This window comes from Schistocerca nitens, chromosome 9 (genome assembly GCF_023898315.1).
Source record: "Schistocerca nitens isolate TAMUIC-IGC-003100 chromosome 9, iqSchNite1.1, whole genome shotgun sequence".
NCBI lineage: Eukaryota > Metazoa > Arthropoda > Insecta > Orthoptera > Acrididae > Schistocerca > Schistocerca nitens.
The window spans coordinates 36334798-36347103 of record NC_064622.1 but is presented as its reverse complement, the minus strand read 5'-3'; the positions used below and the strand labels follow the sequence as shown (position 1 = coordinate 36347103).

General features: G+C 44.0%; 1 protein-coding gene across 1 annotated transcript in view; it reads left to right on the top strand.

The window, feature by feature from the left end:
• LOC126203698 (uncharacterized) overlaps positions 1–12306 on the top strand; it is a 51487-nt gene that overhangs the window by 18881 nt on the left and 20300 nt on the right. The window contains exon 2 of the mRNA XM_049938067.1: positions 6829–6887. Within this exon, the coding sequence (XP_049794024.1) occupies positions 6831–6887 (57 nt within the window). The 5' untranslated portion in view covers positions 6829–6830. The remainder of the gene's footprint in view (positions 1–6828; positions 6888–12306) is intronic.

The window sequence follows — 12306 nt, the reverse complement described above, 5'->3', positions numbered from 1 at the left end:
ATTATACTAGAACTGACATTTGATTACATTTTCACGCAATTTGGGTGCATAGATCCTGAGAAATCAGTACCCAGAACAACCACCTCCGGCCGTAATAACGGCCTTGATACGCCTGGGCATTGAGTCAAACAGAGCTTGGATGGCGTGTACAGGTACAGGTGCCCATGCAGCTTCAACACGATACCACAGTTCATCAAGGGTAGTGACTGGCGTATTGTGACGAGCCAGTTGCTCGGCCACCATTGACCAGACGTTTCCAATTGGTGAGAGAGCTGGAGAATGTTCTGGCCAGGACAGCAATCGAACATTTTCTGTATCCAGAAAGGCCCGTACAGGACCTGCAACATGCGGTTGTGCATTATCCTGCTGAAATGTAGGGTTTCGCAGGGATCGAATGAAGGGTAGAGCCACGGGTCGTAACACATCTGACATGTAACTTCCACTGTTCAAAGTGCCGCCATTGCGAACAAGAGGTGACTGAGACGCGTAACCAATGGCACCCCATGCCATCAAATGGTTCAAATGGCTCTGAGCACTATGGGACTCAACATCTATGGTCATCAGTCCCCTAGAACTTAGAACTACTTAAACCTAACTAACCTAAGGACATCACACAACACCCAGCCATCACGAGGCAGAGAAAATCCCTGACCCCGCCGGGAATCGAACCCGGGAACCCGGGTGGGAAGCGAGAACGCTACCGCACGACCACGAGTTGCGGGCCCCCATGCCATCACGCCGGGTGATACGCCAGCATGGCGATGACGAATACACGCTTCCAATGTGTGTTCACCGCGATGTCGTCAAACACGGATGCGACCATCATGATGCCGTAAACGGAACCTGGATTCATCCGAAAAAATGACGTTTTGCCATTCGTGCACCCACGTTCGTCGTTGAGTACACTATCGCAGGCGCCCCTGTCTGTGATGCAGCGTCATGGGGAAGCCGCAGCCATGGTCTTCGAGCTGATAGTCCATGCTGCTGCAAACGTCGTCGAACTGTTCGTGCAAATGGTTGTTGTCTTGCAAACGTCCCCATCTGTTGACTCAGGGATCGAGACGTGGCTGCACGATCCGTTACAGACATGCGAATAAGATGCCTGTCATTTCGACTGCTAGTGATACGAGGCCGTTGGGATCCAGCACGACGTTCCGTATTACCCTCCTGAACCCACCGATTCCGTATTCTGCTAAGAGTCATTGGATCTCCACCAACGCGAGCAGCAATGTCGCGATACAATAAACCGCAATCACGATAGGCTACAATGCGACCTTTATCATAGTCAGAAACGTGATGGTACGCATTTCTCCTCCTTACACGAGTCATCACAACAACGTTTCACCAGGCAACGCCGATCAACTGCTGTTTGTGTATGAGAAATCGGTTGGAAACTTTCCTCATGTCGTCACGTTGTAGGAGTCGCCACCGGCGCCAACCTTGTGTGAATGCTCTGAAAAGCTAATCATTTGGAAATCACAGCATCTTCTTCCTGTCGGCTAAATTTCGCGCCTGTACACGTCATCTTCGTGGTGTAACAATTTTAATGGCCAGTAGTGTAATTTCAAACAAACACATATTACAGCGGGCTGAAAATTCATGTCCCTGGATTTTTTAAGCGAAAACTCTTAAAGCATTTTAAATAGAACAAACTTTCCTAACCATCTACGTCTTTATTCTTCATGTCCACATAAATATTTCTCAACGTAGTCACTCTGCCGACGAACAAGACATTCCCTACGAATTTACTGATACCGCCAAACATCCCCTCTGCTTGCACAGTTTCGTCACTATCAAATACCTCGATGATGGAGCCAAGTCGGGATTGTATTGAGGATGATCGATGGCAGTGAATCCAAGGCGTCAGACCACTGCAGATGTTGCTGAGCTCGTGTGTGTCTAGGCATTATAGCGCTGGAGGGGAGTGTTCTTCATGTGTGAACAAACTCTTCGAATTCGAAACTAGCACGCTGTTTCTGACACACCGATATAGCTACGTTACCCACCGCTATGTTAAAAGCCCTCCAACGGCAGAGGGGTGGAAATATGTGGATACGGAGAATAAACATCTAGAATGTTAACTGCGGTTTATTTAAAAAGCTCAGAGACTTTTCACATAAAGAATTCAGTGGCATTACTTCTAGTCACGCCCTCGAACAAAATAAAAAAATAAAGAAAAAAACTGGATGCTCGCACGTCTCGTGTGATGCCGTCCTAGGACCCTGTCGATCTTTTTCGTTGCACTCATCACGCAAAGCTCCTACTCCATGGTTTGGGGGAGTCTCTCCTTCGACCTGCCTTCGTGTTGGCGTTGACCACAGGAAATCATGTCGTATGTGCTGGTTTTTATAAGCATTGCGTTTCAATTTTTCCACTGAGTATTGAGCTCTACTGGTATCGTCTCTTTGTCCGACATAGCTTTCGCTCTACAGAGACTACGTCACCTTCTAAGTCATGCTGGCAACTCGGTGTATGTAAGCAAACTCCTAAAAAAATGTTTGTGCCACGTGCACGTCTCTTTCTCTCTCTCTATCTCTCTCTCTCTCTGTGTGTGTGTGTGTGTGTGTGTGTGTGTAGTAAGGGGGTCTCGCTTCCAGGATTGCAAAGAATGAGGTTCTAATGGAAGGTGTTCATCACAGCACACCTCCAAAATCAACATCTGCTACCGGGTAACACTCAAAGTCCTGTTGCCCCACCTCGTACTCTATAACGTGCTGTAATACTCGTTGACGTGCTATCCATAAGATGATCGAGACGTTATCGCTCAAGCTTGTTCCACTCCTTAGATCATCCAGTGTGAGGGAAAGTTTCGGTGATGGCGCACCGCAAGTTTCAGACGTCAGCAAGTACGACAGGACATTGCGTTCCGTTCATTCTTGTCTGCCGCATGAAGGAGTCTAGAAGGAGGCCTAGTTGCACGCGTGTGCTGAACAAGGAAGCCATTTCCGAAGCGTTGACTGTGGGTTTGAACAAAAGGATTCTGCCCCATAACGCACGATCTTCACATTCCCCTTTCGTAGCGCTGACTGACTTCCGATTTGCATACTTGACTAACCAAATCCTGGTAGAATCCTCTCCTATGTACCTGAGTAGCACATTAGTACGAGGGTTGGAAGATTAATAGTGGCAACTATTTATAGCTCGTACGAAATAGATTCGTGTTCCAAAGTTTTACTGACCTTCAAAGTAGTCACCAGTATTGTGTATAACCCGTTACCAGCGATTTGGAAGTCGTAGGATATTCTTAGAAGTGCCAGTAGTGTTGACATTTCGAGCGGCGCGGCCTATTGGCCGACGAATTTGTAGCAGTTCTGAAGCGAATGCCGTTAAGTGTTTCCTTCAGTTTAGAAATCGAGTTGTACTCACGAGGGCTTAAGTCAGGGGAGTGCGGTAGGTGGTATAGCACTTAGCAGCCTCGTCAGGCACACAAATCAGTAACAGCCTGCACTGTACGTGCTTGAGCATTGTCCTGCAAAATGATGGTCAGGTCCTGCAGAAAGTGTCATCACTACTGTCTCTCAGCTGGTCGTAGGTTGCGTTCCAAAAATGAGGACCATAGAGATAAAAGTGATGACACTTTCTGCAGGACCTGACCATCATTTTGCAGCACAATGGTCAAGCACGTACGGTGCAGCTGTTACTGATTTGCTTGCCTGATGAGGCTGCTAAGTGCTATACCACCTACTGCACTCCACTGACTTAAGCCCTCGTAAGTTCAACTCGATTTCTAAACTAAAAGAAACACTTAACGACATTCGCTTCAGAACTGCTACAAATTCGTCGGCCAATAGACCGCGCCGCTCGAACTGTCAACACAACTGGCACTGCTAAGAATATCCTACGACTTCCACATCGCTGATAAGGAGTTATACACAATGCTGGTGACTACTTTGAAGGTCAGAAAAACTCTGAAACACGTATCTATTTTGTACGAGCTGTAAATAGTTGCCACCATTAAAGTTCCAACCCTCGTATGCGACCATCCCCACACTTTCTTACAACTGTCGTCCGGCGGCAGATAGATTCTGCAATGTGCGGTGAAGAGAACCTGACGTTCCTGATACACTTTGCATTCCGAATGTTCTCACCGAGCGAGGTGGCGCAGTGGTTAGCACACTGGACTCGCATTCGGGAGGACGACGGTTCAATCCCGTCTCCGGCCATCCTGATTTAGGTTTTCCGTGATTTCCCTAAATCGCTTCAGGCAAATGCCGGGATGGTTCCCTTGAAAGGGCGCGGCCGACTTCCTTCCCCATGCTTCCCTCACCCGAGCTTGCGCTCCGTCTCTAATGACCTCGTTGTCGACGGGACGTTAAACACTAATTCCTCCTCCTCCTCCTCCTCCGAATGTTCTCTTGATCACGTTCTTCACAGATCAAAGTTCTGGACAAGGACTGCATAGTTTTTTGTAAAGAAAGCCTAGAGTCCAGATTTGTTCTTTACAGTCTGTTGAACATTCTCTGGGTCCACAAAGCCTTCCTAGTTGGTTTAGAAAGGTCGTGTGTAGTTCTTTTGTATTCTCCTAGTGGTACGTAAAAGCCATAACTTCTAGGTAGCGATTATCATCTGCGGTGTTGACCCCTGGTCAGTGTCTTCAGATAGTCTGTTGTCTGTCCGAATGACAACACTGTGGTGCACAGTAATTTGGTGGATACCTCACTATGCCTACAATCCTCCCGTTCAGCGGCAAGGCACTCATCGCGTCAGCTTGAAATGCCTTTTCAGTTCTCCTTAACAGAGTGATTCATGTAGAGAAGGCGTGCCGCCCCGATCACGATTGCAGGATCAATCTTCTCTAGTAAACTGCACTGACAAGAGGGATTACTTCAACATTCGTTGCGCAGGTGTCAATACGTAGACTTTCATGTCGTCAAGAGAGTTCTGAGAAAGAGATTTACGATTTAACAGCACGAATAAGTCATGATGGTGAAACAAAACGTTATGGAGCAGCTTATAAATTAACGTGTGTATGTTTTCCACGTACAAAGTATCCCGGGGGCCATCACCTTTGTATGTCACTATATAACGCCTCTTATTATTGATGATTTGGTTTGATTTGTACTTGGCCTCGGCTAAAACTCGGCGACAGTCGGTAGAGTGTTGAGATCGTTATCAAGTTATGAAGACGACGTTACACAAAATAACAGTGCTGAACCGAAATGTCGACGTGCTTGAGATATTTACTTCACCAACAATCGTAATTAATCGTTCTTATCGATGTTTAACTGATTAATGATGAAATATTAATGATAAAACCAATACAGTCAGATCCAGAACAAATTCCCTACAAGCTGGTCGTAATTTCAAGTATCTAAGAAATTGTAACAGTGGGCTTGTTATTTGAGTCAAGGATTCTACACAAGCGCCGAGCGCTACAGTCAAATATTATCGCTGCCCGTAATTATTACTCGGGAGTTTCATGTCAAAAATTTGATAGACTTTTAAATCGCAAATGCACGACTTGACACGAGAGGGTGTTTTATTGCACAATATCAGTCACTTCCTAACCGAGTATTGAGAAGAAAACTTTCCCAGGTGTTGGGGGGATTTAAATTATATGCTTCGGACCTATCACTGAAGTTCCATAAACTACTGGCTATTATGAATGAAAATTGTCTATCAGTGTTCGTTGCCTAAATCACTGTCTAAGTAATGTTTAGTTCAATTATCTAATTAAAAGTTCACTTTATTCTAGTAGGTAAAAGTCCTCCGTTCAAATTCTAATGCCGTGATATTTTAGTCACAAGATCGTATGACTGCGTCATAACAGATCGCAATTATTCATGTATGAGCATTCAAGTATATGACCTGCTTCGGCTAACTCTCGTGACGTAGTGACAATGCATTGAATTATACTTAGTCATTACTCATACGGAGTATTCTTTGGGATCGTTGGTTCTACTTTGCTAATGATAATTTATGCAAATTTTGCGATTTTTTTATGATTTTGATTTTAATTTTACTGAAATTTAATCTTTCTTTCGTAGATTGCGAAATCGTCAAGTCTTAGATTCCTGATTTAATTACTTGTTATTGTCCTAATAATTGTGATAAATGGAACTTCGTTCGCTTATTCACTTTTCTGGGAATTTGGGACTTGGGGGGAAATCTTTGGGGTATTGTGCTTTTTATTTCTCGTCCGAGGAAGTGGCATTACAACTAGAACATCTGAAATGGAAAGTCCCATCTTGTTTCACCCCATGGTGGATCTAGAATGGGGTGACCTTAGATATTTCATAAACTCAATCAGAGATGGATTTACGTCGGCTTTAGTATGACCTGATTAGAAACGTTCTCTGTCGCAGATGGTACTGTGCGTTCGACAACCATTACGTCCTTCTGCTTATAGTAGTTTAAACGGAACAAAAAGCAAGCTGAGGTGACCAAGAGCTCGAATAGACTTCTCATCGTGGTTCCAAGCTTCTCACTAGTACGTTTTATGGACTAATCCAGTTGTGAAGAGAACACTGTATCGACACTCGTCATGAAGGCGTCGCTGTAAAAAATGCCCCATATGGTGTTTGACTTCCCTACGTGCGGGCTTTGTAGTACTGTTTAACGGGCTCTAATCTTATACCGATGTTACTTGCAATGAACAGCCCTCCCCTTTTTGAGTCGCCCTGCTGTTGAGCAGACATCTTAGCACAAGAGTTAACCAACTCTTAAGGATGTCCACTGTCTAATACAATGTAATATGCTGTCTGTATTACAATCTAACTTAAAGACTTGATCTTTTGAAATTTGTTGAGAAAAGTAAGAAGGAAAACTAAAAAAAGGCTTCAGATTTACAAATGTGTTGCTTTAATAACTAAATATCTTCTCTTTCAGAAATGGCAGTTACGGATCTTATCAGGAGTCCATCTTTTCTAATCAAAGTTGTTGAACTGGTGAGTATTCTTTTGCTATCGTTCTTCAGAATAGTATTTGTATCAGAAAAAGATAATTTGAACATGGAAAAGCGAACATTAACAACAGAGACAATACGCTTTCTTTACGAAAGAGCAGGCAATCGCTACATCTGCTATTTGTGGTACTGATACGTCTTATTGTCAAATATCGTCACACACAGTGTGTGTTGTTGCTTGTTGTATTCATCTCTTGATCTCCTCCTACAAGTTTGGCGCCCCCCTATCACCACACTTCCCTACAATAGTGATCCCATGATGTCTCAGAATGTATGCTCTCAACCGATACCTTCTTTCAGTAAAGTTATGCCACAACTTTTCCTTTCTCACCAACTCTCTTTTAGTACCCCGTCACTAGTTACATGATCTTCCCATCTAATCTTCAGCATTCTTCTGTAGTACCACGTTTCAAAACATTCCATTCTTTTTTGTCTGAACTGTTCATCGACCACGTTTCACTTCCACACAAGACTACACACCGGACAAAATCTTTCCTAATGCTTTAAACTTTATTCGAAGGTAATAAATTTCTCTTCTTTAGAAACGATTTTCATGCCATTGCCAGTCTACATTTTAAATCCTCTCTACTTTGGCCATCATCAGTCATTTCGCTGTCCAAATACCGGAACTCATCTACTACTTTCAGTGTCTCGTTTCCTAATCTAATTCCCTCAGCATGGTCTGATTCCATTCTGTTACATTTAATTACTCTCGTTTTTCTTTTGTTAATATTCATCGTATATCATCCTTTCAATATATGGTCTATCCCTTCCACTTCTCTTCCAATTTATTTGCTGTCTCTGACAGAATTAAAATGTCATCGACAAACCTGAAATTTTTTTTATTTTTTCTCCCTGAACTTTGATTACATCTCCAAAATTTTTTGACTCCCTTTACTGCTTTCTCAATGCACACATTGAAAAGTTTCGGGTAAAGGCTACAAACCTGTCCAACTCCCATCCCAACCACTGCCTCCGTTCTATGCCCCTCGGCTCTTATAACTGCCGTCTGGTTTCTGTACTGTATAACCTCTCTCTCCCTTTATTTTACCTATTATACCTACAGAATTACGAAGATTGTATTTCAGTCGACATTGTCTAAAGCTTTCTCCTCATCTATAAATGCTATAAAAACCTGTTTGCATTTCCTTAGTCTGTCTTCTATGAGAAATCAGTATTTCTTCGCGTGTTCCTATATTTATGCAGAGTACAACCTGATCTTCCCCGAAGTTAGCTTCTATCACTTTCCCATTCTTCTGTAAATTATTCGTCTTAGTATTTTCCGACGATGACTTATTAAACCGATACTTCGGTAATACTCATTTTCTTCTGCATCTGTTTTCTTTGAAATTCTCCTTTATGTCTCAGATATTCCGCCTGTCTCTTATCTCTTGCGCAAAAGGTATAATACATGTGTTATGGCAGGCTGACCCAAGGATTGCAGTAGTTCAGAGCAAATTTTGTATAGTCAGGGGCCTTCTATTGGCTTAGGTCTTTCTGCTCTCTCGGAATCATCATGCAATGTCATATCTCCCTTCTCATCTTCATCTGTATCCCATTCCCTTCCTATAATATTGCCTTCAAGTTCATTTTCCTTCTACAGACCCTCTGTATGCTCCTTCCATCTTCCACCTTTCAGCTTGCCCTTCTTTGGATAGTACTGTTTTTCCATATGAGCTCTTTATACTAATACAGCTGCTTTTCTTTCCTCCAAACGGCTCTTTAATTTTCCTGTTGGCGGAATCTTTCTCCTAGTTATATATACTTTTATATCCTTACATCTGTCCTCTTGCTTTACCTTTTTGCGCTTCATGTCAATGTCATTTTTAGACGTTTTTATCCCCTTATGCCTGCTTCATTTGCTGTATTTGTATTTTAAATTTTCTCCTCTCATCAATTAAATTCAGTATCTCCTGTGATATCCAAAGATTTCCGCTAGGCCTTGTCTTTTTACGAGGGCTGTTCGGAACGTAAGGTCTGATCGGTCGCGTAATGGAAACCTCTGTGAAAGTCAAAAATATTTTATTAGCAACGGCCAATGTTTTATTAGCTACACCTTCCAGCTACTTCTCAACATTGTCGCCGTTCCGACCTAGACACTTGTCGTAGCATTGTACCAACTTTCCAATACCATCGTCATAGAAGTCAGCGGCCTGTACTTTCCACCGATTCTCTAAGCTGGTCTACAGTTCATTGTCTGTGTCAAAATGTTCATCTGATCAGAGCTGAAAATAAGAGTGGGCCACGTCCGGGCTGTATGGTGAGTGAGCAGACACTTCCCACCGAAAACGAAGCGGGAGCGTCCCCACTGCCCCTGCAGTGTGCTGCAAAGAATTGTCATGAAGAAGGATACGCATTACAGCTATGTTGTCTGGGCTGCGTGACATCAGGCGAAATCTCTCACAGGCCCTCATACTTGGCGGTATATACTTTTTATCTAGGCATCTTTACGTACTCACCGTGCGCTCAGAACTGTAAAGAGAGACGAGACGCGATCGACGGTCGTACTAGACATACTGCCCAACACATCTGTGCAAAGTGTCGTCAGGTTGTCACTGTGGTTTCCTTTTCGCGCCGGATCGGACTTTACTTTCCGAATGGGCCTCGTACCTAGTTGATCTTCTGCTGCCTTCACTGTTCCATCTGTCAAAGCTACGCATTCATTTTCTACCGAATTCCTTTCGCCTGCTGTAGTCAATCGTTTCCTAATGTTCCCTTTGAAACTCTCAATAAATTCTGGTTCTTTCAACTCATCCAGATCCCATCTCCTTAATTTCCTACATGTTTTCAGTTTCTTCAGTTTTGATCTACAGAAAGAAGTACGTTATCAGTAATAAGTCAGTGTAGTCGACTTAAACTGTAAACGCAAGATTTGAGCAAAGCAGTTGTTCATAAGGAAGATTAATGTTCAATTACATGTAGTTACTAAAATCTTTAGCGTACTGTCTGCAAGAATCACGAAAACAAGTTTTCGTGACGCAGTACACTGAGTAACAATTTAATTAGACGTAACTGTCATGTTATGTTTATTAAAGGAATCCGTTTGCTGATTCACGTGTCACAGGATGGGCAAGGCATGGAATCTCAACGAATTGGTCCCCAAGTAGACTGGCGTTCACTTGGAATGAGACCTTTTTGTATTGATTTTTCCATGAAACGCCTTCATTGAAGTTTATCTGTTTCCAGAGTTCGATGAGCATCTCTGTGATAAAAAGAACGATAAAATGTTTCCGTTCGAAGTCCATACTGCCCAGAATCTACGTTATCAGTGGGACAATAATACCACCGACCCACCAGGTTGAAGACATCCATTTGGAAAAACAAGTCTCCTGTTGCGGGAAGAAGTCCTGCTGGGCATCCTTGTCGACAGGTTCGTCAACACGTAGAGGTCTACTTTTAAGTGACGGAAGGCGTGATAATTGGATGGGGAGAGACTACACTACTGGCCATTAAAATTGCTACACCAAGAAGAAATGCAGATGATTATTGCGTATTCGTTGGACAAATTATTATACTACAACTGACATGTGATTACGTTTTCACGCAATTTGGGTGCATAGAAATCAGTACCCAGAACAACCACATCTGGCCGTAATAACGGCCTAGATACGCCTAGGTATTGAGTCAAATAGCGCTTGGATGGCGTGTACAGGTACAGCTGCCCATGCAGCTCCAACACGATACCACAGATCATCAAGAGTAGTGACTGGCGTATTGTGACGAGCCAGTTGCTCGGCCACCATTGACCAGACGTTTTCAGTTGGTGAGAGTTCTGGAGAATGTGCTGGCCAGGGCAGCAGTCGAACATTTTCTGTATCCAGAAAGGCCTGTACAGGAACTGCAACATGCGGTCGTGAATTATCCTGCTGAAATGTAGGGTTTCGTAGGGAACTAATGAAGGGTAGAGCCACGGGTCGTAGCATATCGGAAATGTAACGTCCACTGTTCAAAGTGCCGTCAATGCGAACAAGAGGTGACCGAGACGTGTAACCATGGCACCCCATACCATCACGCTAGGTGATACGCCAGTATGGCGATGACGAATACACGCTTCTAATGTGCGTTCACTGCGATGTCGCCAAACACGGATGCGACCATCATGATGTTGTAAACAGAACGTGGATTCATCCGAAAAAATGACGTTTTGCCATTCGTGCACCCAGGTTCGTCGTTGAGTACACCATCACAGGCGATCCTGTCTGTGATGCGGCGTCAAGGGTAAACGCAGCCATGGTCTCCGAGCTGATAGTCCATGCTGCTGCAAACGTCGTCGAACTCTTCGTGCAGACGGTTGTTGTCTTGCAAACGTCTCCATCTGTGACTCAGGGATCGAGACGTGGCTGCACCATCCGTTATAGACATGCGGATAAGATGCCTGCCATCTCGACTGTTAGTGATATGAGGCCGTCGGGATCCAGCACGGCGTTCCGTATTACTCTCCTTAACCCACCGATTCAATATCCTGCTAAGAGTCATTGGATCTCGACCAACGCGAGCAGCAATGTCGCGAGACGATAAACCGCAATCGCGATAGGCTACAATCCGACCTTTATCGAAGTCGGAAACCTGATGGTACGCATTTCTCCTCCTTACATGAGGCATCACAACTACGTTTCACCAAGCAAAGCCGGTCAACTGCTGTTTGTGTATGAGAAATCGGTAGGAAACTTTCCTCATGTCAGCACCTTGTAGGTGTGGTAACCGGCGCCAACCTTGTGTGAATGCTCTGAAAAGCTAATCATTTGCATATCACAACGTCTTCTTCCTGTCGGTTAAATTTCGCGTCTGTAGCACGTCATCTTCGTGGTGTAGCGATTTTAATGGCCAGTAGTGTATACGACGGTGATGTAGTGTCTGCGTCTTAAGTTGACCTACCTCCTGCTATACGTCATTTGCGATATCCGGACCTTCTTTAGCTTGAACGTGGCGCTCTATTCCACCATGTTGGTTTTCGACAGACATGGTGCCCCATACACGTTCTTCATTTCTGATGGATGTCTACCGGTGTTCGTCGGCCAAGAAAAGAATAACAGCAACTTAGTCCTGTTTGGACTCATCTGCTAATAACGTCGACGTAGATCACATAGATCACCTTTACGCATTTACCATACGCACAAGGAAAAGACACAAATGCCATACTAAACCCTTGCCTGCCTCTCGGTGCTTACATACCGACATCGGAGTCGCGCTACGTTGCGTAATTCCGACCCTCCTCGTTGCGAAACGCGCAGCTGTTCATTCTTTTCCTTTTTATCTATCTCTGTTATTAATGCTACCTGTTATGGGTCTCAAACTCACTATCACTACTTCGACAGTATTCAAGGAACAATAAAGCGAGCTTTTTGTAAGGCGCCTTCTTCTCGAGTGAATATCTGTAGGATTCATCCACTGAATTTCAGCCA